The 24,673-nt window shown below is 47.8% G+C and overlaps 2 protein-coding genes across 2 annotated transcripts; both read left to right on the plus strand.

Moving 5' to 3' along the window:
- Positions 1–323: 323 nt before the first annotated feature.
- On the plus strand, positions 324–18,836 carry rtel1 (regulator of telomere elongation helicase 1). Its single transcript, XM_044212823.1, is given in 35 exon segments — positions 324–714; positions 1,440–1,638; positions 2,546–2,639; positions 2,820–2,901; positions 3,012–3,072; positions 3,177–3,252; positions 4,293–4,377; positions 4,714–4,779; positions 4,963–5,119; positions 5,227–5,265; positions 5,369–5,444; positions 5,893–5,990; positions 6,210–6,265; positions 6,758–6,829; positions 6,925–7,012; positions 7,180–7,312; positions 8,650–8,763; positions 8,933–8,973; positions 9,067–9,152; positions 9,267–9,344; positions 9,458–9,535; positions 10,652–10,798; positions 10,905–11,020; positions 11,919–11,976; positions 11,979–12,044; positions 12,938–13,048; positions 13,051–13,114; positions 13,193–13,350; positions 13,551–13,646; positions 14,864–15,074; positions 15,696–15,833; positions 16,722–16,853; positions 17,337–17,525; positions 17,621–17,743; positions 18,419–18,836. Coding segments are annotated over 35 exon segments (3,564 nt in total). The 5' UTR covers positions 324–612; the 3' UTR covers positions 18,493–18,836.
- Positions 18,837–19,409: 573 nt separating this feature from the next.
- icmt (isoprenylcysteine carboxyl methyltransferase) lies at positions 19,410–24,458 on the plus strand. Its single transcript, XM_044212824.1, has 5 exons — positions 19,410–19,659; positions 20,523–20,611; positions 20,698–20,867; positions 20,963–21,180; positions 21,640–24,458. The coding sequence occupies exons 1-5, from the start codon at positions 19,441–19,443 to the stop codon at positions 21,817–21,819; spliced, it is 876 nt and encodes a 291-aa protein (XP_044068759.1). The 5' UTR covers positions 19,410–19,440; the 3' UTR covers positions 21,820–24,458.
- The last annotated feature ends 215 nt before the right edge of the window (positions 24,459–24,673 follow it).

Raw genomic sequence — 24,673 nt, forward strand, 5'->3', positions numbered from 1 at the left:
TGAAACATTTAAGTGTGACAAACATGCAAAAAAATAAGAAATCAAGAAGGGGGCGAACACTTTTTCACACCGCTGTATACTGACATCATGTCACCACTCCAGTCACAGGCAACCAGAAGGTCAGAAGGTGTGTGTGTACCTGAGGAAGTGTGTGTACCTGAGGAAGTGTGTGTCAGAGCCTTTTGCACAGTTTAATCATGCCACATTCAAGCACAGCTGATATAATTAGTAGTTGATGTTTAAATTGTTAAATTACTGTAAATTACATTTTAAACTAAAAACGAATCATTGTGCCATCAAATGTGCCTAAATTAATTACCTAATAAATACTTGTATTGTTTTTATTTGACTGTGGCATCGGGCGCGTTAGAAATGTCCCGCTGGCATCAACACTTGGACCCGGTGGTCATTCTTCCGCGAGTCCTTGAACGCAGCAGAGGGACGTCGTCACGGTGCGCATGCTCAGTGGAGTGGCGCCAAGCAGCTCGCGGATGAGGTGTGCGGGTAAAGCAGTCCGGTTAACTGCTAACTTTAGCACGTGTCACCGGTTTGAACGGGTCTGACAGTTAACCGGAGCTGACGCTGCTGCTGGTTTAAGCTAGGAGACGCACGATGGCTTCACTAACCCTGAAGGGGGTCACCGTGAACTTCCCGTTCCCCCCCTACGACTGCCAGAAGGACTACATGAGCAAAGTGATTGAATGTCTTCAGAGGGTAAGACGGCATTTTACCTGTGACGTTGCTAATGGCAACACGCTTTGTAAACCCCGTATCTCCAGGTGTTTGTGGTGAAGAGTTTCCTTCACGTGCTGAGGAAACTCTCCTCCTCCTGAAGCTGAATAAACTCTTTAACCCCCCCTCGGATCAGCTGGAAACAGGCTGTTTCTCTGAGCTCAGGGAGACTTTTTAGAGATACGAGGTTCTCACAGGACGGTGACGCTGCAAACACGTGATGACCTTATAGACCATGATGCATTGCTGCAGGTTAAACTGCCCAACAGTATATAAAGCAGTTAAAATGAGCTCAACCTGAAACATCTGCAGCAGTAAAATGCAACACACACATGAATGCAGCAGGAATATGAATCCAGAAACATCAGATATAATAAAACACTGACTTTAAGTACATTTAGCTGGTTATAAACACACATTTTAACTACTTTTAGCTGGTTATAAACACACATTTTAACTACTTTTAGCTGGTTATACTTCTACATGCAGGACTTTCACTGTCACAAAGATCTGAAGACTTCCGCCGCCGCCTCTGTGCTCGCTGACGTGCATAAATCTCATTAACGTTGTTTCCTCCCATAATCATCAGACGTTATGTTAATGACAGCTGCTTGGCGGATTTGTGAAACCTCTTATTCTCGGCTCTGTCAGGACGTCAGACCTGCAGGGACACGACGATGACCCCAGTGTCTGCCTGTGTGTTTCAGAAGGTGAATGGGGTCCTGGAGAGTCCCACAGGTACTGGTAAAACCCTGTGCCTGCTGTGTGCCACCCTGGCCTGGAGAGACCACTTCAAGGACACCATCTCTGCCCGCAAGATAGCAGAGAGGCTGAGCGGCGAGGAGATGTTCCCAAACGCCACGCTGTCATCGTGGGGGACGGCTGCTACAGACGGAGACACGCCAAGTATGTTGACGTCACGTCACCACGCGGCTCGGGGCGGTTTAAAGCGTTTGGCCCGTAGCTCACCTGTCACCTGTTGTGCAAACGCTTTAACACGTCTGAATAAGTCACAGCCACACTCTTACTAAGTCAGAGCTCGTAGTCGCAAAACGTCCCGAGGCAGGAGGAACGCCCAACGACGAGTCCCGGCTTCAGGACTCCTCGGGGTGCTGGTCTGAGAGAAGCTGGAGGTCCAGAGGATCCCGAGAGCTGCTCGCAGTCTGCTGGCGCTGACGAGCCTCCTCCGGCAATAATGAACTAAACTAAAAGCTTATCGTGACGGCAGGCGAGTTAATGCGAGTCAAAGCAGCTCGGCAACAAGCGGGAACAGAGACGGCAGTTTGATCGACTGTGACTCTGTTGTGAGATTTATTCCTCATTAAGTTCATCAAGTGTACGTTCGATAATCGCAGTAAATAAATCTAATTTCACGGCCGTCAGAGGAGGAAGAGTCAGAACACAAGTCAGCGTGACTTTGTCTCACATTTGTGACACGATTATTAAAATGTCCACATCGAAGTAAGCTCCTTTTCACGCTCCTATGTATTGATAAATATCTTACGGCTGACACAGACCGATCACCTGTCGACCACACAGGGCTGACCCCGTCTCCTCTCTCGGTCCACAAGACCTGTAACATTTCTGTAAAACACGTCAGATTAAAGGGTGTGGAGCAGTGTAATGCCTCTGTAACTAACTCATCATCGCACAGACAACATAAGATCCGTGTAATAACGCAGGAAACGCTGTGAACGAGCCATTTTTAAGTCGCTGAGGAAGCTCATTTCTTTCTCCCTGATGCTCTGATTCCACACGTGACTCCGTCATGTGACTCCGTCATGTGACTCTGTGTGTTGTCGCTTTCCTCCAGGCTACTACACTGATGTTCCCAAGATCATATACGCATCCAGGACGCACTCTCAGCTCGCACAGGTTATCGGCGAGTTGAAGAACACCTCGTACAGGTAAACACGACGAGACGTTAGAAACGTTCTTCTTGATGGCTGCACGACGGACAGGATCTGATGTATTTCAGATCAGATAACTGTAGAAAGAACGTTTGTTTCACTTGAAGGCTTTAAAGCGTTAACTGTCCAGCGTTTAAGGCCGTTTCTGGTAAACCAGTGTGTAACCCTAATGTTCAGTCCAAAGGTGTGTGTGCTGGGGTCAAGAGAGCAGCTGTGTATCAACCAGGAAGTGATGCGTCAGGAGAGCAACCACGTCAAGGTAAGCCCACTGCAGCGCCGCAGTCTCGGACAGTAACTGCCGCGGTTGTGTGTCTTTTTAAAGAAGCAGCAGGTCGGACGCTGAACGCTGTGCGATCGCCTGTTTTTCAGGTCCACATGTGCAGAGGCAAAGTTTCCACCCGGTCATGTGTCTACTACAATAACGTCGAAGGTAGTGGTTTAACGCACACCGTCACACCGTGAGATCACTGCATCATTAATGGACAACAACAGCATCTGTTTGTTAAATACTGCCTTTTCTCCGTTCTTCTTCAGAGAAGAGCACCGACAGAGACTTGGCGAGCTCTATCCTCGACGTGGAGGACTTGGTCAAATTCGGCAACAAACAGAGGTGAGCTTTACGCCTTCGTGTTCGCCCAACAGCCTCTGTCCTGAAGTCGGCAGCGGCTGCTCGGTGTTTGCCCAGGAGTTGTGTGTGTGTGTGTGGGGGTGAATCATTACCGATTCATCTGCCGATCGTTGTCCCAGCCGGTCGGTAAGATGTCAGAAAATACTCAAAGTATTCGTAATTTCCTAAAACCCAACTTGGCTTCTTTAGATAGTTTGTTTAATCCAACAAACATATTCAGTTTAACTTCACATGACAGAAAGAAACGCAGCAAATCCTCAACCAGAGAAGTTTTGGCTCGAAAAATGACCAATGAACCAATAATTGATTATCGGAATAGTTGCAAATTGATTTTCTGTTCTCCCAGATGTGCGTTATAGAGCCCAGCCACATCAGGACACATCAGCATCAGCATCTGGAAATGCTGGGGCTTGTGTCAGCGGTCCGTGCTACATACTTGTCCGTCTTAAATTAAATTAAAATAAAAAAGTACCGCCCCTTTTTGAATTCAGACCAGTCTCGATATTTGCAAGTAAATTATTGTGTAATTAGCCGTCTAGCCGGCAAAATGCCATTAGCAAGAATCACTGTGGCAACCAGCTGGCAATACCCATCAACCAGCCCCAGTACACCTGCAGCCGACATCCTAAACATGGTAGCATCACTCAGCGCAGCTGATTCACCTCACGACTCATGGTCACGAGTGCAGCCTGGTCTTCAGGTGAACTTAAAACACCTGTTCAGCAAACCTCGACGTGCAGAAGAGGGATCTTTGTCCGCAGTCTGCCTTTCACCGTCAGGCTAATAGCTAAGTGTTTAGCCTAATTAGCCACATATCTTAAAATGAGCAAGTTCTCGTCGACTGTCTGTCTGAGACCAGCCTCACCTGCCAGGTGTGAATCCACGTCAGCAGTCGGACGTCTTTTTAAACTTAAACACTCAGTGTTTGGATGTCAGGAATATTCTGTGTGCTGTGTGTCCTTTGTGCTGCAGCTTCGTTGTTAAAGGCAAGTTCAGTGAACCGAGTCTGCGTGTTTCTGCAGGGTCTGTCCTTACTACCTCTCCCGGTCCCTGAAGCAGCAAGCAGATGTCATCTTCATGCCGTACAACTACCTGCTGGATCCCAAGGTGAGCGGACTGCTGGGAAAGAGGAGGCGGAGCTTATCCAAGACGTTAGGAAAGAACTCAGGTGACGTCTGTTGGAAAAATAAGACCCAAACAGTCCTGAATGGTACGCTGCCCACTCCAGGTTCCTGCTGCCGGTGTTAAAGCCGGAGGAATTGATTTCTAGTTTCTAGACTTAGATTAGCACTAGCATCTTCCCGGTGGGCAAACACGACGGTGGCTAGCTCGCCAGCTTCAATAGTTTGCCTGCTAGCCCTGTGAGTTGCCACTAGCCGCCTTTATGTAGATCTTAGAGTGCTGTCTGTCACTGATGTGCGATGATCGGTCCTCTCATTACAGAGCCGCAGGGCGCACAACATCGAGCTAAACGGAGCTGTGGTCATCTTTGATGAAGCTCACAATGTGGTAAGACTCTGTGAGGTGCATCGTTTATTTTATAGTTACAGCAAGTCTAATGTTTATCGCTCAGACAATGAGGCACAAAGGTCAGATGGTGCAGCGTTGCATTCTCCTGAAAGGTGCGGACCCTTGAGCCTGTGCGGGACTAGACGGACGTGACCCTTCAGATGATGTGTGTGTTGTCTGCAGGAGAAGACGTGCGAAGAATCAACATCCTTCGACCTGACTCCCTACGATGTGGCCTCGGCCATCACCGCCGTGGACAGGCTGCTGGTGGAGCAGGCGAAAGAAGTCGGCCGCGGAGACTCGGCCGCTGAAGAGTTCAGCGTAGGATCCCTCAACTCCGGTCAGCATGTGTCTTTGTCCCGGGGATTAATGGCATTTGACTGAAATAAATCTGTCCTTTACAGTTTGTGTACTTAAATACCAGCTGGTGATATGTTTTTGTTTCAGGTTTAAAAATGGAAATCGAAACCATCGCTAAAATTAAAAGTAAGTGTTGTGAAGGTGTGAAGAAGATAAATATCTGGATATCTAGATTGGGCCGTTCGTCGGTTCTCTGTGGGATTTGACTGTCGTTCGTGTGCTTTGACAGAGATTCTGCTGGATCTGGAAGCTGCCATCGATTCCTACGAGCTTCCAAGTGACCGAGGCATCACGAAGCCTGGAATGTACGTGGAAGCGTGGTAGGAGATTGTTTTTGATCCACTGACGGTGGTGCCAACCGCCTTTCGTTGCATCAGAGAGGGCTGGTCTATCACCTGGAATCAGTTGCCACGTTTAGCTCAGTAACGAATGAAACAGTACGTTGTTAAACACAGCCGTGCACGAGAAGGGCCTGCCTCTTCTTTGTGCTGAACACCTGAACAGAAAGTGACGGGTTATGACGTAGAATGAAGTACGAAAGGCTGTGTTTCACATCCCCTGGCTATAAAAACAAGTTATATTGGGTCTGAAGCGAGACCAGAATGTGGTCTGGAAGCACAGGGAGACTCCCTCCCTCGGGGTTAGCTGCTCTCGCTGGAATCAGCTGCTGGTGAAAGAACAAAAACCCAGAAGAACAGTCGAAATGATTGTCAACATATTAATGGTTCTGACTTGTCTGTCTGTCCGTCTCAGCTTCATCTACGAGCTGTTAGAGAGAGCCCACCTGACCTACGACAGCAAGACGTCTGTCTATGAAGCTCTGGAGCAGATCAGCGGATACCTGGCAGGACGTCAGTATGGATTCATTTCTTCATGTTTCTGTTTATACAGCGTGTCTCTTGGTTTAGGGGCTGTTACGTTTTCTGCTGTCCCCCATGTGAGTCTTACTTCCCTTCAAAGCTGCATGTATGAGCAGGAAGTGTATGTAAACTCGCTGTCTGCTGGCTGGATCGTACAGACCCTGCTACAAAATCAAAAAATCAAATGAGCTGTGTGACGTTTCTCATCAGAATCAGGAATCTTCCTGAACATCGGTGGACTGCAGAAGCTGGCTGATATCATACAGGTATGCTGCAGTTCAACATTTCTGAATGATGTTCTCGTGTCTGCGTGTCCAGTTCAGAGCCGGAGTCGGGACGGGGTTAGCCTAGCTTAGCACAAAGACTGGAAGCAGGGGCAAACAGCTAGCCTGGCTCTCCGACGAACACGCTGCATCTGTCTGTTTAATCTGGACACAAACAGAAATGTAAAAACCGCCGTTTGTGGTTTTAGGGGGAGTTACGTGCTGAAGTGTTTCTCGGTGAACAGCTGGGTGCAGCGACTGCGTGCAGCTTCCTGGAGTCTTTTCATCAGTGAGGTTGTCAGGTTTGGTGCCATCGTGTCTGCACAGAGACCACAACCAAAACCTGGACTCCCCGACTGTATGTGGCGCCCGGCGCTGCAGCCGGAGACACTGCACCGCAGTGTCACTAAAACCACAAACTGCTGTTTTTCCGAGATTCAGTTATGAGACTGATGTTAGACACATCGCTGCTGTGACTGTGTCCTTCTCTTGTAGCTGGTGTTCTGTGGTGAACCATCAGAAAAGGAGCGACAGCAGCAGAAGGAGTTCAACACCACTCATTTCAAGGTGTGTGTCCGTTTAAAGGCATCGGCGGCCATATTGAAATGATCTCCACGGTGTAAACGGTGACGTCAGCTGTCGTGTCTGTGTTTCTGGCTCAGGTTCATATCCATCGAGACAACAGCTATCACAAGAAGAAACAGAGCGCCGATGTGTGGGCTTCGTCTTCATCCTCATCAAAGAAACAAGGTGATGACGCGCCGCCCGAGGCGTGCTGGCTGACCGTGTTTGAGTGAATGAACGGATTCTCTGTGTGGATGTCAGACCCTGCGGATGTTGAAAGTTTAGTTCGTCGTTAGCTTCTCTCACTGACTCCCAGTAAACCTGGTTCTCACGTGTTTCTTTGCACCTTGTAGGCAACGTTCTGAGTTACTGGTGCTTCTCTCCGGGCTTCAGCATGCAGGATCTGAAGAATCAGGGTGTTCGCTGCATCATTCTGACCAGTGGGACCCTCTCTCCGCTGACCTCGTTCACCTCTGAGATGAGGATGTGAGTCACCTGTCACGTACTTCATGAAAAAGCAACTGACACCCGGGTGTAGCTTGAAGTCCGAGTGGTAAACTGCTCCTACTACGTCAGTCGCACGCTAGCAGTCTCTTTCCGGTCGGCAAACAGGAGTTACGTATGTGACTGTGAATCTCGGCCGTGCGCAGCTGGGAGGCTCGTTCAGATGAGTTGCTGGTATTTTGGGAAACTGGGTCTTAGACTTTGACCCGAGACGTCTCAGAGCCACATCTGCTTCTGCTGCGACGTCGACCGGCTGCCGCTTTGGTGATTTTATAAAGACTTGGAGCGAATGTGCAGCAGTAACACAATAATGCTTCAAATCTACATAAACTATTTTAATTTAAACACTCGCGTTTTAAATCAGCGTCACAAATGAACATTTAATGTGGTGAAATCAGTCTGCGCTGATCTCTAAAGTAAATCAGAGTGCGGCACCATCACACGACCATCCGCTTTGTTTATTCGCATTAAACCAGGCGGCTGCGGAATAACCACGCACACCTCTGCACGCATCAGGCCGGCCAGCTACACCTCAGCGCGGCAGCCTCCGTTATTACTGTTATTCAGGTTTTATTCCTGAAAGGCAGCGCAGTGTAAACGCTGCTCAGACGGCTTCATCAGCATTTGTTCTTATTTATTTCTGTCATTACTGTACTAATGGAATAAAGGCCACGCCATCGTCATCCAGATCACAGCGTCTTTCCGTTTGTTGAGCTGCGGTCGTCATGCGTCGCCGTGATTGGCTCCGCCGCTTCAGAGCGACGAGACCAGTGATGCGATTGGTTGAGGGTGTGTTTATTAATCACAGCATCCTGTGATCTGTATTGGCCTTCAGCCGGCCGTTTAACACACAGACGTGACCAACAGCAGGTGGAGACGCCCACGCAGTCTGGGAGACCGGGACGTGTCCGCTGTTCTGTCCGTCAGACGGAAACGTCTCGCCACAAAGCAGGAGTGAAGCTGACGCAGTGCATCTGAAAGCGCCGAAGGGCAGCCGAGCCGACGAGGTGCAGAGACACCGGCGGCTAGCACTCGCTAGAAAGGCAAAGCAGCCGCCTGCGGTGAGCTGAGAGCGGTGAGGTCCAGTCACGTCTCAGTACATCACCAGGCCGTGTTACTGACCCGGCGGCCGTCCCTCATTTACTGCTCTGCACCAGACCTCTCTGAAGGAAACCACGTCAGTTATATTCGTTCTTTATTAACCAAAAGCACCTTTCATCAGAACCAGCGGGACATGTTATCCAACACACCCCATTTAAAAAGCTTTATTAGTCCAGCTGCTGCATTAACGGCAGGTAAACCTGATCTTGTTGCTGCAGAGAGTTCCCCGTGAGTCTGGAGAACAGTCATGTGATTGAGCGGGACCAGATCTTTGTGAGCGTCATCGAACGAGGCCCAGATGGCGTGCATCTCAGTTCAGCGTTTGACAGAAGGTTAGTATTTTACAACATGTGAGGAGCTGCGTCTCCTTACATACCACCATATCTCCTCCCTGGCGTCCCGATGTGTCTCTTGCCTTCGGAGCGGTTCCTTCCGCAGTAGTTTCTCTTCGCTCTCGCTGTGACGATGTAACAAAACAAATGGTCTTTCCTTGTGTGACAGGTTTGTTCCTGAAAACATGGCCTCTTTGGGAAACACTGTCGGTAAGATCAAACGAGATAGAAATGTTTTTGCGGCTGACGCTGAGGGATTGTGGGATGTCTTTCATGCCGTGTGTCTGCTGTGTCTCTCCTCAGCCAACCTGAGCCGTGTGGTTCCTCATGGCCTCTTAGTGTTTTTTCCCTCCTTCCCCTTAATGGAAAAAACCCTGGACTTCTGGAGAGTGAGTGGAGATTATAACGGAATATAACTTATATTGTTGATTCATTTATAATGACTTCTGATTGAACGGTGTAAAGTCAGAACTGTGTGTGTGTGTGTGTGTGTGTGTCACCAGGCTAACGGACACGCAGCTCGCATTGAGAACGTAAAGCCCATGTTTGTTGAACCTAAAGGAAAGGGCACCTTTAACGAGGCGAGTGTGGTTTTATTAAAGGACTGAAAAACACATTTCCAGGTTTCTGTAAAGGCTCGACGTTTCCTTCGAGGACTAACACCAGCCGAGCTTGTCTCTCTGTCTGCTCTCAGGTTATTGACGGATATTACAACAAAGTCAACGATCCGGCATCCAAAGGGGGAACCTTCTTCGCTGTGTGTCGAGGGAAGGTGAGCGTGGAGTCTGGAAAAGTACAAGTTTCAAAGTATACAGGTTTACTGACAGTCAGTAGATGGAGCATTTTACATAATATGACACGATAACTACTTTTGTTGGCCGATAATATTGCCCCCGAAAAAATTGCGATAAACGATATTATTGTCATTTTATGTCACTGATATAATAATAATAATATGATAGCACAATAATTCAAGTACACCTTTTCAAATAGAAATGAAGTTTTAAGCCGCCCGCGGTGAAACTCAGACGCAGAGAGCAGACGACGAGTGGGCCGAAGCAGAACGTGTCTCGGACTCAGCGTCGTTTGTTCAGGAGCTGTGGAACTAAACGCTCGGGCTTATAATGTAGGGAAACCCTGCTGTGTATTCTGTTGGCTAACATGTTGGTGACATTCCTATCCAAATAAACCGTGTGAACACAACCGGCAACATCGTACGACATGCGGACCTCGATAAGGCGAGAAAGCAATCATCGCCTTTCCTCTAGTGTCAGCAGATAGTCGGCTCCCGCTGTTGGGTGTAAGTTATGGTTACTGTCCACGTTGTGGAAAATAGTTTTGACTTCACCAAAAAGCGTAAAAAGCAAAACAAGACGAGGACAAACGACAGCAACCATTCAATTCAGTTTAATTTGTATAGCACCATGACCGAGACCCAGCATGAGCAAGCACTTGGCGACAGTGGCAACCAACACTTAAAATGCATAAATAAAGAAAATGGAGTCAAATCTAAATTGGGAGAAAGGCTAGGTTAAAGTATACAGGACTTCAGATATTTATAATACATAATAAGCTCTCTGTGCTTCTGTCCGTCTGAGTCTTTGTCTCTGAACATCTCTGCAGTTTTGTCAGCGTGGTTTTTACATTTCGCCCAGCTGTAACCTCTCAGCTCGTCTCGCAGGGTAACAGCAGATGTGTGAATGGGACGGACGGCGTTCAGCTTCATTTAATAAATCATCAGCCTTGAAAAGAAGCTACTGCCTCGAATGTCTCACATGTTGCAGTGAAAACACGTGATATGATCATTATGGCAGTCCCAGGCTTCAGTGTGTCGACATGGAGTTCCTTCGTATCATGGCAGGTTCTCTGTAAACGTCTTCTGTTGCAGGCTAGCGAGGGTCTGGATTTCGCAGACACCTTTGGTCGGGGTGTCGTCATCACCGGCCTTCCTTTCCCCCCAAAGATGGACCCCCGAGTCGTCCTGAAGATGCAGTTCCTGGACGAGATGAGGCAGAAGAAAGCTCCTGGGCTGAAGGTGAGGGGGGGGGCTGCTCTCTGAAGAGGCTGTGTGTTGTTTTAGTGCTATCATGGTTGTTGTTATCTCTGTGTGTGTGTGTGTGTGTGTGTGTGTGTGTGCGCAGTACCTGTCTGGGCAGGAGTGGTACAGGCAGCAGGCTTTCAGAGCTGTGAACCAGGCCATCGGCAGAGTCATCCGCCACAAGGAGGACTACGGAGCCATCTTCCTGTGTGATCAGAGGTCAGGCGATCACAGCTTATTCTGAGACTCTTCACAGAAACGCTCGTTCCAACAGAGTCAACACGGGCGGAGCTGAAACACTTCGTCCATTAACTGATTCGTCGATCGACAGAAAATTAATCTGCAGCCGTTCGGCTGCTCTCCCGCTACTTTTCTCTGTTTTACGTCGGACACAACGAGACTTTTGCAGACGTTGTGTTACTTGTCCAGAAAGAAGTGTCGTAATGTGAAACTAAACTGTGGTAATGTTGCGGTAATCATATCGTTAAGAAATGTCGTTACAAGCCCCTGAAGTCAGTCTCACCTAACACAGTTGGGATTTCTTGAGCCGTCGTTAACGAGACGTGTGCTTTTCCTGCAACGACAAGTCAAAATGTCTGCTGTGAAAAAGGCCTGTTATCTATCGGAGTAGGAGGTCAAGCAAAGACGGACAGCAGCTGTCAATACGTCTGTGGACACTCCCCCTTATTGCCAAACATGGCCATCTTCCATCTCCGTCGCTTCACTCTCTCTCGTTCTTTGCTCTTACAGAAGCTGATGTTCTTCTAGATGAGAACCGACCGGCTCTATTTCTATAGCACCTTTCACACAAACATGGAGCCCAAAGTGCTTTACGTAGAAACATGACGCAACAGCAACAGCAAACAGTAAAGTGTTAGAAGTCAACACATAGAACTCATAGAATAAAAATAAACACGAGGATGAAAATAATGTAAGAACCAACTTTACTCCGAGTGAAAATGAAAAGCCAGATTTAAGACAGAGAGCTTTCCTTTACTTTTCCTTTGATGGGACTCGTGTTGACCACATGTTGTACTGATACTGTCGCGTTCCTGTTAAAAAGTCCAAGCCCAGTAACCGTGACGAGGTGAGACTAACATGTGACTCTCCCCCGCAGGTTTAAGAGCTCTGATGTCAGGGCTCAGCTTCCATCGTGGGTCAGGCCTTACGTGCGTCTCTGTACGACAGCTTCGGGAACGTGGTCCGTGACGCCTCTCAGTTCTTCAGGATCGCACAGAAAATGGTTGGTTCCTCACACGGCTCACAAAAATGCTATGGTGCCGACTCGCTGTCCTGGTCCTGGGTCAGATGGCCAAAAACGAGGCTGCTGTGACGCAGTGAACCGTAACTCGTGTTTGGTTTTTGGTGCCAAAAATAGTAATAATAATAATCCTCAGACCCCATCAGCTGTCTAATCTCTCTGCAGACAGATGTGTGTCTGTTGGACCGAGTCGTCCCCCTCAGGGACTAAGCATAGGCTCCAGTCACTACGTTTCTACTGTGTAGATGAACAGGAGCCGTCTGTTTTACAGTTAACCGTAACACACATGGAAAGCCGGTGCTTGATAAGACATCGAGGGCCAGATTTACAAAGTGCCAGTGACTTTGTGCAGCAGCTCGTGAATGACCTCGACTCCACAACGTTTACTTTGACTGAGCTAGATGATGATCTTACAGTCTTTGAGGACTCGTTGTATTATTAATACAAAAGGAGACAAGAGAAATGAAAAACAGATGGAATAAGATGCACAAACCTCTGCAGGCTGCAGCAGCAGGTGGAGATGTAGTTTATGTTCAGTCCACTTGAATTTAAACTCGACGATGACACCAACTCCCAGTTTATTTGGGCCAAAATAATCACGTACAGTGTGTTGTCGTTTCTGTTTAGATCTCTGATACAGCGCCGCTCGTTATAAATAAAACCACAGCCTTCCCTGTAGCTCAGAGGTGGAGAGTCACGGGCTGGCTTTAGTACATAATCTTCCTCTGTTAACATGTCTGGCGTTGTTATTGTCCTCACTAAAGTGACTGACGGCGACTCCGGTTAATGCACGAGTTCAGACGGTCTGACCTGGTTGTGTGTGTTGGCGTTATGGAAGTTTAATTTGTCAGCTTGACTGGTTGTGTTTGTGTCAGAGGCCTGTGGTGGAGAAGAAGGCTGCAGCAGAGAGCTGTGGGACGGCGTGTCCATCGGACACTCGGTCCTCTGGCTTCACGTCCTGCTCGTCCTCCCAAAGCTCCCAAAGCTCCCCCGCCCACAGAAGGCCAGGGTGCTGGACGCCCACCTGCCCAGCCTGAAGAGGAGGAGACTCGGTGAGTGTCTCCACGCCTCCTCAAAACATTTCACACAGGAAGAGTGAGCCCTTTGTTCACCTGTCGCCCTGTGATCAGACGAACACGCCGGAGCCAATGGGATGGCCAGGATCTGCATCGAGTATGAGCGCGAGGTGCAGGAGAGCCAGAGGAGGCCGGCCAGCCTGCTGGACGCTCTGGAGCGAGGCGAACACTGCGGCGCAGAGGACGCGGACGCTGTCGTGGGAGAGGAGAAGGTAGCTTACCTGTGTGAGACACTTTGGTCCGTCCCGCTAGTCAAAAGCACGTCTCTCTTTCTGACGTGCGCTCACCTGTAAGGGAGGTGGTCCGCTCTGTGTGTAACAGTCCAGCTGTTTCTGAGAGACAACAAAGGTCAAGTCAAATTATTTGTGATTTAATGTTTATTTGTTCAGCTGTACATTGTGTCCTTTTGAAGGCCAGCCGTTTGTCCACGCTGTCTCTTCAACACGACAAGAGGATGGATGATGAACTGCGGGGAGGCAAACGGAAAATCAAGCTGGTCCAAGAGCAGGTACGTGTTACCTGTTAAAGACAGCACAGTGTTGTTGTGGTGTTGGATTTCCTGTTGTTTTAATCAGATCAGCTTCAGCCGAGCAGGTTGACACACACACGAGGAATTTGCTTTGGTATTTTGGTGCAAAACAATAAAAATAGTAGAAGTATAAAGCAAGTACCGCAGGTCAAGAATAACTATAAATAAGCCCGCTGGTGTTCGTGAGCTCCTCTCTGCTGAAAGAGCTCCGGGTGTCGCAGCAGAAGCAGCGAAACACCGAGCAGCCGTCGGCCGTCTTGAAGAAGCAGAGTCTGGATCCGTTCAGTGCTGCTCCGCTCCGAATACACAGCCGTGTACTCTAAGCCTGAAAAGATGAGTAAAATCTCACGTGGCTAACGAGAGAAAATCTCCGGGTGTGAGGATGATGACGTGCTCCTGACATCCAAGGTGTCTCGACATTTCATTCACACATTAATTTAAATTGTCAAACACGTTTGTTGCAGTAACGACGGGATTGGTGGCCTGACAGCCAATCGTAGGTCCTTCTGCTGCTTTGTGGGTTGGACTTATTTCACCTGTACTGCAGGTGGCGCTCTGCTTACACGACTTTAGATGAAAGACGGCTCTCTATTATCTAAAATCGTCACAACGTGGAAACTAATGAACTGTGAGAAGGAATATGGTAGGCATGTATAAGATTATATATCTAATATAATATATTATACCATAGATATTATCTTATATTAAGTACACAGTCAAACACACGTAGAGGGGATTGCACAGAACAAACCAACACACGTGTTTCAGGCTTCGTGAACACACAGGTGGAAGGTGACCTGCAGAGAAGATGAACGCCCGTGAAGAGACGCACGCAGTAATCTGCCTCCATGATGCTGCACTCTGCACACGGCAGATAAAGCCACGACGCTCCGCTTCATCACTGCGCGGTGTTAAACTGTATGTGAGCTGACTCGACAGACGTTTCTGTTGAGTTGTAAATATGTGAAGTTTGTAAGTTGGTTTCAGTGTGTTTGTTTTTATTTAATTTAAGGACAGGGCCGTCCAAATGGCTGTTGAAACTGTTGTGGCCTCCATCATCTAATTACTTTCCCTAAGTGATAAAGTCTTATCTGCGGTGCTTCAGATATCTTCTGACTGATTGTTGTTTCTATGAAAAATGTTCTCCGTGTACGCGGTGAACGTGAGCAGTGTGTTTTTGTCCGTCCCGGTTGCAGAGGACGAGCGTGTCGGAGGACGTGTCGGAGGAGGGCTCGGCCAGCAGGGCTAAGAAGTTCCTGGCGGAGATGAAGAAGTCGCTGAGCCAGGTCAACTTCGACCGCATCGTTCAGGCTCTGCAGAACTACAAGAAGACTGACAACCTGGACGTCCTGCTGACGGGGACGGCTGTCTTAACTGAAGACGCTAATACTCACGGTCTGCTCCGGGGTAGGTCTCCTGCTGTGGTGGACCTGCACCTGGGATTTATCTGGTGGGGTTTGAGGCTGTACAAGTGTTTCTAATATTATGTATTCACGTTCAGCCAGAAATATTTACAGCAGCTCCACAAACCACAGCCTCTAAATCACCACGCAGTGTCTCTGTCTGTCTCTGTCCACCGCTGCACCACTATTGGATGGATTCCCATGAAATTTAAACATTTGTGTTCCCCTCTAGCGCCATCATCAGGTCAACATTTTAATATGTTTTGACAAAATACCTGCAGAACTAATGACATTCCCATCAGCCTCAGCTTTAGTTAGCATTTAGTGCTAATGAGCTGTTAGCATGCTGACGTGCTGTGTTAGCATTTAGCTCCCAGCACCACCGTGCCTGAGGACAGCCTCAGAGCTGCTAGCATGGCCGTGGACCCTGGTCTAGTTCTTGCAGGACTGGATTCATGTGATTTCCTGTCACTGGCTGGATTAGTGGATTCAGTTTTCTGTTTCAGATGTTGAAAGTTTAATAAACCTGTTTTGTTTCCAAAGAAACACAAATAATCAGGATCTAATATTAATGATGTAAATAGTAGTGGTGTTTGTCACCAGCCGCTCTCTGACTGTGTCACAGGCGTCTACCAGTTTGTTCGCCCACATCACAAAAAGAGGTTCGATGAGCAGTGCCAGGAGCTGACTGGGCAGAGCTGTGGCTACAAACCCGACCACTCGCTGTCCAGGGACGAGAGGAAGGCGGCGCTGCTGCAGAGCGGTACGACACATCCCGACACGCCGTCTGACGGGCGACACGGGCCAGCTCTCAAACACACGGGGACTGAACCATCTGTCGTGTGTTAGTAACTCAGTCTTTAAAGTTTCAGAAATGTGTGAGTCGGCATCTGTCACGTCCAGGGTGTCATCATCGGATTGCTTCTTTTGTCCGATCAACTTACTTTTAATTTATAATGATAAATATAATTTTATATATTTATATATATGGATACTGTTGGGGCTTCGGAGATTACTTACGGCGTTGTAGCGTTTACCATCGTCGACCTGTAAGACACAAACTGAAGTTGAATCCCAATTTTACCGCAACCAAAGTATAAAGTCTTGTGTAAAAATATCGATAAATACATATTTGAAATATTTCTCCCGGCTCTAGTATCTGCGTGCATTATAAATAAAGCTTCGGACAAAGAGGATTCACACTGTTCAGACTGGCCCCGAGATTTCTTTCGGCTCGATATTTGTGTGTTTGAGTCCTAATTATCCGTTAAAAGCAGAACAGATGCATCATGGGAAAAGGTGGAGGGTTTATCTGGCCTCAGCTGGGCGATGTGGCCCTCAAATAAGATTTCAGGGTGTTTCTTTACATGCCACCCTGGTTTGTTGTACCTCTGATCTGTTAACCGACCAAACCACTTCCACCGCTGCAGTCGCCCCTTTTGGAGCCAGGTCCTTTCAGCCGTGCTCGTTGTTGCTGCGTAACGGTACGACGTCATTACGTCAGCAAGAAGGAATATTGCCATTATGGCGATATGAATGTTTTTCATCATATTAAAAATGATGCCGCGGCCGACACGGCGCAGCCCTGCTTCTGAGTGACGGTGCAGCAGGAAAGGAGGACAGCATGTGTAACTGTTGTGTTTCCTTCAAGCTACAGGCAGACAGGCCGCCGTGGGTGTCGCCTCCTCCGGCGGGACGTCCGCCTGCAGCCAGCTGAACACGCAGCAGCTCAACAGAGGAGGACAGCACCTGAACCAGCAGGGACTCCGAGAGCCTCAGACCGGTGGGACATTACATCCTTTCACCTTGGACACGAGACAGTCACCACTGTTGGTAGCAGCAACTTGAGTTAGAGCAGACACGCGCGGTTTAGTCATCTCCTTACAGCGCACGCCAGGTAACCACAACGTCCAGGGTTCGATCCCGGCCCGGGACCTGTGGCGCATGTCGCGTCCCCTTGTTTCCTGTCTGCCTGTCCAATAAAGGCAAGAGACAAACTTCCGCCCTCATGTTCCAAATCAGTAATCAGAGCACGTAACAAAATGGCGGCATGAAGACGCAGGTAGCTCGTCTTGTCGAGCAGACTGACCGCTGGTTAGTTCCTCTCACGCCATGAACACATTTGTTACACGTGCATATCACACAGCATTATTACGTCTCTACACATTTCTGTGAACTAGTGAGTTTGAGCAGAATAATGTAGTTTAGTTGTTGGCAGATTTAGTGTATCGTGTGGTTATTAAGCGTCTCCTCTCGTGTTGTTCAGGTTCCGCTGCGAAGAGCGAAGTCCACGCCGCCTTTCTGTCTGATGTGAAAAAAGCCCTCGGAGCGGAGAAAACGGCTCAGCTGTTTCAGGCCATTCACAGCTACAAGAAGACAGACAACTACGAGGACCTGGTGACCACAGTGGGGAGCTTATTCACAGAGAGAGATGAGGACTTCGACCTTCTAGTCAGTACGTTCTTTCGAATCCCGACTTATACTGACTTCCTTGTAATAGATGTTCTTGTCAGCGGTTCTCACTCCGTCTTTCTTCTTTCTGTTGTTGAGGATTTGGGATGGTTATCCGCCCTCACCATAAGAAGCGGTACAAAGACATGTTGGATGCTTTGATAGGCCGGTCGGGCTCTGCTGCTGATGTTCCTGCTCTGAGCGAAGACCAGCAAAGACCAGGTGACGCTCAGTGAATCGCCCTCACGGAGATCATTAATATCTGCAGAAGTCGGGGGTTGATGGTCGTTGGTAGACCTGAAGTGAAAATGGTTAAAGGAGTATCTCGCCGAGATTTAGACGAGAACATCAGTCAGTGCTAAGCTAAGCTAATCACATAGGAACTTACATCCACTTTATTAACGTCTCAGGAGGCCTGAGGACCAGCACGTTGGTAATAACGTGAGTACGAGTGATCGACGTTGTGCAGATGTTATTTTAAATGTTTCTTATAGTCAACAAATCCCATGACATGATCCAGGCATGTCGGTCCGCCTCTCAGCACCGTCTGACTTCCTGTCTGCGGCTCTCAGCTGCGAGCCCATTGGTTCCTGCTGAAGACGTGAATCTTTAAAAACACAGATCTATAGTTTCCTGTTTAAAGAGGCTCAGTAGTTTCCTCAAACAGCTGCTCGCTGGAGTTTTTATCAGACCAACAGGAGGAAACAGAGCATCTGTCGGGGACTATTTTCAGCGGCGGATTAACTTTGTGGAAAAACACACATTTCAGATGTTTTTCCCCACAGACACAACAACAGTAGCGTTATTATTTACAGAAAAAACTGTCGAACGAGTATTAAATGTAACGAGACATGTGTTCCCTGTGAGACCTTTAAACTCCTTTTCTGTTTGTTTCAGCGTCGTCGTCGTCACCTCCTGTGAAGACACAAAGCAAGATTCACAGTTTTTTCTCAAGCAGCCAAAGAAAGTAGGATCTGCGCTGCAGGAACGTTGTGTATGGATTTCAAAACGTCCACATCTGTAGCTGCTGACAAGAGCCTGAACTCCCCAGGCTCCGGCTGAGCAGGAGGCTGAGCGCTGAAGCCGATGGACTCGAAGTCCTGCAGCTGCTGACAACACTCAGCAGCTGCACCTCTGTCACTAGATCACTAATTTAAGATGACACTAGCACAAGGGCCGGAAGGACTTTGCACTGCAGCTGTAAATGAAATGCCTGGTCTGTATTTAATTCATGTCAGAAAAGTGAAAATGTAACGTATGAAGAAATAAAATGTTTTTATAATTTGTTTTCGCGAATTAAAATTCATCAAATGTGCACGCGCCTCAGGTTTGTTGTGTAGCAGCAGTGCTGAGCCGGCTCCGTGAGGTAGATGAGGAGCTTCATCCTCTTCCCTCTGCACCTGACAAACTGCTGTTTGCACATCTGGCCTGCAAACCAGCTGCAACATGTCTTCATGTCCTTTACAAGTTCAGGTCCGATCGATGGCCCTCGTTGCTTGGTTGGTAAATCCTGCCTTGACAACACTGCACACAAAGCTGAAACTCAACATTGTCTCCACTGAAAGCATAAGGACATTTCTCTGGAGCTTGTCCCCAGGGACAGGACAGGACAGGACAGGACAGGACAGGACAGGACAGGACCGGCTCCAGCGAGAGCCCCTGCAGACAGGCATTGAGCTGCGCTTTGTTTTGTTTTCGTTGGCTAAAAGAAATGACTTTTTTTGTTTTGTTTATTACCCAAAAAGTTTTTTTTATCAAATTTCATTTGGCCCATAGAAACCCAAAGAGTCCTTAAAGCCATATACGGACGTCACGAGGTCGCCTTTTAGTTCCTTCAGCACAGTACTTAGGTATCGCGATAGTTCCTTCAGCACAGTACTTAGGTATCGCGATAGTTCCTTCAGCACAGTACTTCCATCATGGCAGGCAGTAAGTTGGTGCTAGAAGGAAGAGTAAGTATAAATGCATTTATTTTAGGGCTCGGCGTGCTTGTAATCCCACTGATAAGAACCTGGTTTGGACATATCGACTGGGTCTTTGATTATCTGACAGAAACTCCCGGGAAAATAGCGATTTGCATCCACATTGCAGTTGTCAACGGCCTCTTGCTAATCATATACAGGGGACCTCTATACAAGGTAAGCATTGACGTTAGTTAGCCCACTTCCTGCCTTGATTTTCAGTTTATCTCATACTGAGTAAAGCGCACATGAGTGTTAGTGCTGTCCGGCAGGATTTCATCTACCAGTAGCTAAGGTTGCGGAGTATGACATAACTTACTTCGCCATTTAAACTTAAATTTTGCACTGCTAATGTTGGCTAACCAAATCACCTAGCTAGCTAGCTAACGCTAGCTACCTGTTAAAGGTAATCTTATTAGCTAAAGAAGGACGAGACAGCTGTCGTTAACGTCCCCGAAATAGAGACCTAAGCCAGGTAAAGCTGCAGAGGCTTACTCCCTACTTGGCACGTGGCATGTTTAATTTTCTGAATAGCCCTGACAGGCTCCGTATGCGCCGTTGAAAGAATGAGACCGAACCCAATCCCGAAATCTGTTGATTCAGTGTTACCTTGGCTTGTGTCGAATGTAATTTACTTCTATAACATGATTTGAGGTATTTGACGAATTCACAGGCTCCTGGTACAAAATCGGCGCAATCCACTAAACAAAACAGTTACTAGTGTATTGTCTAAAATCTAGCTAAACTTGATTTATTGTTGGTTTGCTACCCAAAATATATTTTTTGAAGATGGTGGGGAAAGCAGCCGAATTTAAGAGTGTACCCTAATGATCGGTAGAATGGTTTCCATATAATGCTAGGTATGTGGGTTTTAGCAACAGGTAATCAACACATTTAAAATGCCAGATTGCGTAGGGAGTCCGCAGTGTAGCCCGCTGAAACCTGCTGTTAATCTGAATTAGCAGTGGGGCCAGCTGGGCTTTGTTTAGGTGAGGCCGGCCGTTTGCCCGGGATAACCCGAGTGTCCTACCTCGTTCCAGGTTGCTGTGAGAGCCTGCTTTCTGGGGGTAACTTTCGGCTGTGGCTTAATTATAAGCTGCTCCGAAACCACTTGGACACATTTTGGCTGGTATGTAGATACACAGTGAAGCAGGGCATGTGCCCCATTTTGGCAGCAGGATGTTGAACATGTGTAGTAATGGTGCCTCTCTGCAGGTACATGTGCTCCCTGTCCTTCTTCCATTACTCTGAGTACCTGGTGACTGCCATCATCAACCCTCGCAGCCTGTCGCTGGACTCGTTCCTGCTCAACCACAGTGTGGAGTACACCCTGGCTGCCATCTCATCATGGGTGGAGTTCACTGTGGAGAAGCTGACAGTTCCAGGTTGGTCTTCGTCGCTGTCGTCGTGTGTTCTGTTGACGGTGTGCAGAGTCTCTCGTGTGTCCACCGGTATTTAACCAGCCTGTCCTCCCTCTCAGAGCTGAAGCAGCTGAACTGGTTGAGCGTCGTGGGTCTGCTCATGGTGCTGTGTGGTGAGGGTCTGCGTAAGGCGGCCATGTTGACGGCCGGCTCCAACTTCAACCACATCGTCCAGAATGAGAAGGCCCAGAGCCACGTGCTGGTCACCAGCGGGGTCTACTCCTACTTCAGACACCCCTCCTATGTGGGCTGGTTCTACTGGAGCACAGGAACACAGGTGAGCTACAGCAGCACAGCGCTGGCAAAGTTTCTCTAGTTCAGCGCGACGATACAGGAGGACTCGCTGGATGTGCACACCAAATTTAGTGATATTTGAACAATGTAATCTTGAGATACAAATGTGCTCCGGGTGTACAGAATATAGTGTCTGTTGGTGAGAAAATGTTCCAAAAATGGCACCATCCATCAGGTAGAAATGGGTGTGGCCTGTATCACTAATAACGAGCCCGCGGATATAAAGGGCTGGAAAGACTTCCTCCTTGCAAATGTCACATTTGCAGCTTGGAGGGTTTTGGGCCACAGAACCACTTCATGCTGAAATCTAAAAATAATAAAAAATCGGAGCAAAAACTCCGCGTTCCAACACTGTTAACGATGAACAGATGAAATGATGAGTCATGGTTTGCTTTGGTTTCCCTCGTGTTGTGTTTCCTGATGAGACTGCTGGCTGTTGCAGGTCATGCTGTGTAACCCGGTGTGCATACTGGGCTACACGATAGCCAGCTGGAGGTTCTTCCGGGAGCGGATCGAGGAGGAGGAGCTCTCCCTCATCCATTTCTTTGCCGAGGACTATGTGGAGTACAAGAAGAAGGTTCCCACCGGGCTGCCCTTCATCTCAGGCATCCGTGTCAACTAGGCCCAGGAGCTGGACGCTGGACGTAACAGACTTAGAGCACTAAAGCAGGTCAGACCTGGTGGGTGTGTGGCGTCTGCCGTGGCGGCTGCCCTCCAGAGGGGAACCCTGCAGCTGGCTGAGAGCCTGTAGCTCACGGAGACCGTGGCGGCATCGGGCAGCTGGGCTGCTGTTTTTCTACCGACTTCCAGTTAAAGACCAGACAACCTCCACTGTACTACATGTATCCCAATAACACCCGCTCCATCTGTCTCAGTAGTGTTTCTGTTTGCATGCTCTGGCCACGCGTAGTGTTTTCACTGATGTTGTGTTGAAGAGTGATTCTGCCGGCCCTTCTCTCAAGTTTTAACGGTAAATGTTTGGAGATGTTTCACCGGAAATCCACCAGGTTCAATGGGTTTCTTTTATGATGTGATCGTCAATATTTTCAACACGTTGCCAGCACTGTCCCTAGTTTAATCAAAGGTTAAAACCTAAGGAATGCTCCACTGAAAATCTGTCATCCCGTCTTCACAGACCCGCCGCCCCGGGACCCGAGGCGAGCCGGGGCACAGCGATATCCGGTCTAATCACATCTGGTAGGGTCCCGTTGTATCGCTGCAGGTCTCAGATCTGCGTAGCATCGTTAGTGAGAGAAACGTGCCGGACGTGCGTTTGTGTCCCCGGGTGTTTTCCACAGGTCTGTTCCTGATTGGACTAGTTTGGGAGTGCAGACGTGTTGGACAAACTTAACAAATTCCTTCTACGCCGCTCACCGTAGTTTCTCCACACCAGCGCTAAATACATGACTTCATGTCATCATCATGTCATAGATCCAAAGCCGCCACAAGTCGTGTATTTAGGGTTCATTTCAGCAACAAATATTTAAATAATTTATTATAGAATAGACCACACGAAACCAAGGATGTTGTAGTTCTTGTAGAGTTCGTAGCTCTTGAACACACGTGTATCCAAACAGTGGTAAAAGGAACAACAGGTGACCTTTTTTATGTATTTCTGAGCGTATCCTCAGAATCCTTATTCAACTATAATAGAAAGAATCGAATGTGTAAAGAAAGTATAGGTTTCTTTCAGGTTCTTGAGACTGTTTAAATGTCGTTAGTGAGGAAGCTCCCGGGCCAACCGCGGCCTGATGTTTGTCTCGCCCACTTCCTCATCGTGCACTCAGGCTGAAACACTTGAGTTTGACGGGAAGAGACAGAACAAGGAGCAGTCGCTTCGTATTCTCTGTTTCATTTAATAGACATGTTTCTGTACACAGGGGCATGTAGCATGATGGGTCATTAAATGTTGTGTTGCACTGGAGAAAAGAAGAGTTGGGTTCTCCTCCTGCACAAGTGTTGACATCACTGCCTGTGTTTTGGTCTCTTTTGTTGTTGTTCAACATATAAATCAGTATTTGTTTTGGTGCGAAGCCGCCATCCTGAGCGCTGCTGGCCTCTCATTTCATCAGCGTGTTCCTGCTCTTTGTGTTCGAAACCAACCCAACGACTGACTTGTGTATTGTAAAGGGTTCGATCTGTCTGAGTGGCTTCAGTGCTGCTACTCTCCAAACCCTGATCTCACTGTGACACGGAGACGGGTCAGTGAAGGGTTTTCTGAAGGTAAAATAATAAATGTGGACTTTATTTATGAGCACTGGTGGCGCTGTAGTGCCATGTTTGGATGCAACCTTCAGTGTAACATTAAAGAAAAGGAATCTTCTTATTCAGTGTTTTTGGAAGATTGTCCCATTGGTCAACTCGCGTACTAAAATGAAAAGCATGAAAATGATTGTGGAGTAGAAGTGTTTATTCAGGTCTTTGCTGACACACTAATATTTCGTACGCAATTTTTACTCTCAAAATGGATCATGTGTGCACACAAAACATTAAAACAATAGTTGACATTTTAACATGTTTAAGTGATGTCAAAGATAACGGGGGGAGGGGGGTGACCGTGTCATCACAATGTCCCTGGTTTGGTTCCAGTTGCATGCCATCCCTCGTTTCTCTTCCTTTATTTCCTGCCTTCCCTCCTCTAACAGAGGAAACAAAAAGCCCTGCTGCAGAGAAGCGCTGACACCGTGTCGTTCACCGGGCAAACGAGCCCGAAGTGTTACAGGACGTTCTCACCGATACGTGGATCTGGTTTGGATTTTGCACATCCCTCTGACAATGACAATGTTAGCTTTGTATCTACTAATTTACCATTTAATCTGTATGCTACAGTATTAGCATGCTAACTGTCACTACACAGTCTATGCTAAAGAATAGAGCGTGCTAATCCCAGCCCTCAGGACTGGCGTTGAACACAAAAAATACTCAACCAATTCATTCGTGTAGTTTTGCGACCAATGGCTCAATCTACTGAATACTGTGCTGGTGTAATGCAGCTAAAGAGTGCACGAGTGTTTTGGGGTGATTTGCAGAGTTGAAAGTGACACTTGTAGCATATCTGTGACTGTGTAGGGTTAGATAATGAGGCCGCTGTATGCCAGGTGACTGTTGCAGCATGGCACACCTGAGCTGAGTTTTGGATATGTTGCACTCTTACATTTCTCACAGGCCTGTGTTTAACACTCGGACTGATTACTGTGCAGTTATTCACAAAGCACACTTTCGCAGCACCACTTGTGTGAAATAAAATCAAGGCAATTATTACTAAGGCTCTGTCATTATTACCTCATGATCTCTGAACTGTGCGCTGGGACGAACGCCATCCTGTACTGGGGAGGATGTCGTGGATTTACAGTAAGGATTAAAGTGTAATTCATTAGCAATGCATTTGTTTCATTACACTGAAGTAAAGGATGATTATGTGACCGTTACTGAAAACATACAGGAGGCCTGTGGTGAGTTGATCCAGAATACTGCGG

The sequence above is a fragment of the Siniperca chuatsi genome, linkage group LG10 (genome assembly GCF_020085105.1).
Source record: "Siniperca chuatsi isolate FFG_IHB_CAS linkage group LG10, ASM2008510v1, whole genome shotgun sequence".
In the NCBI taxonomy this organism is placed as follows: domain Eukaryota; kingdom Metazoa; phylum Chordata; class Actinopteri; order Centrarchiformes; family Sinipercidae; genus Siniperca; species Siniperca chuatsi.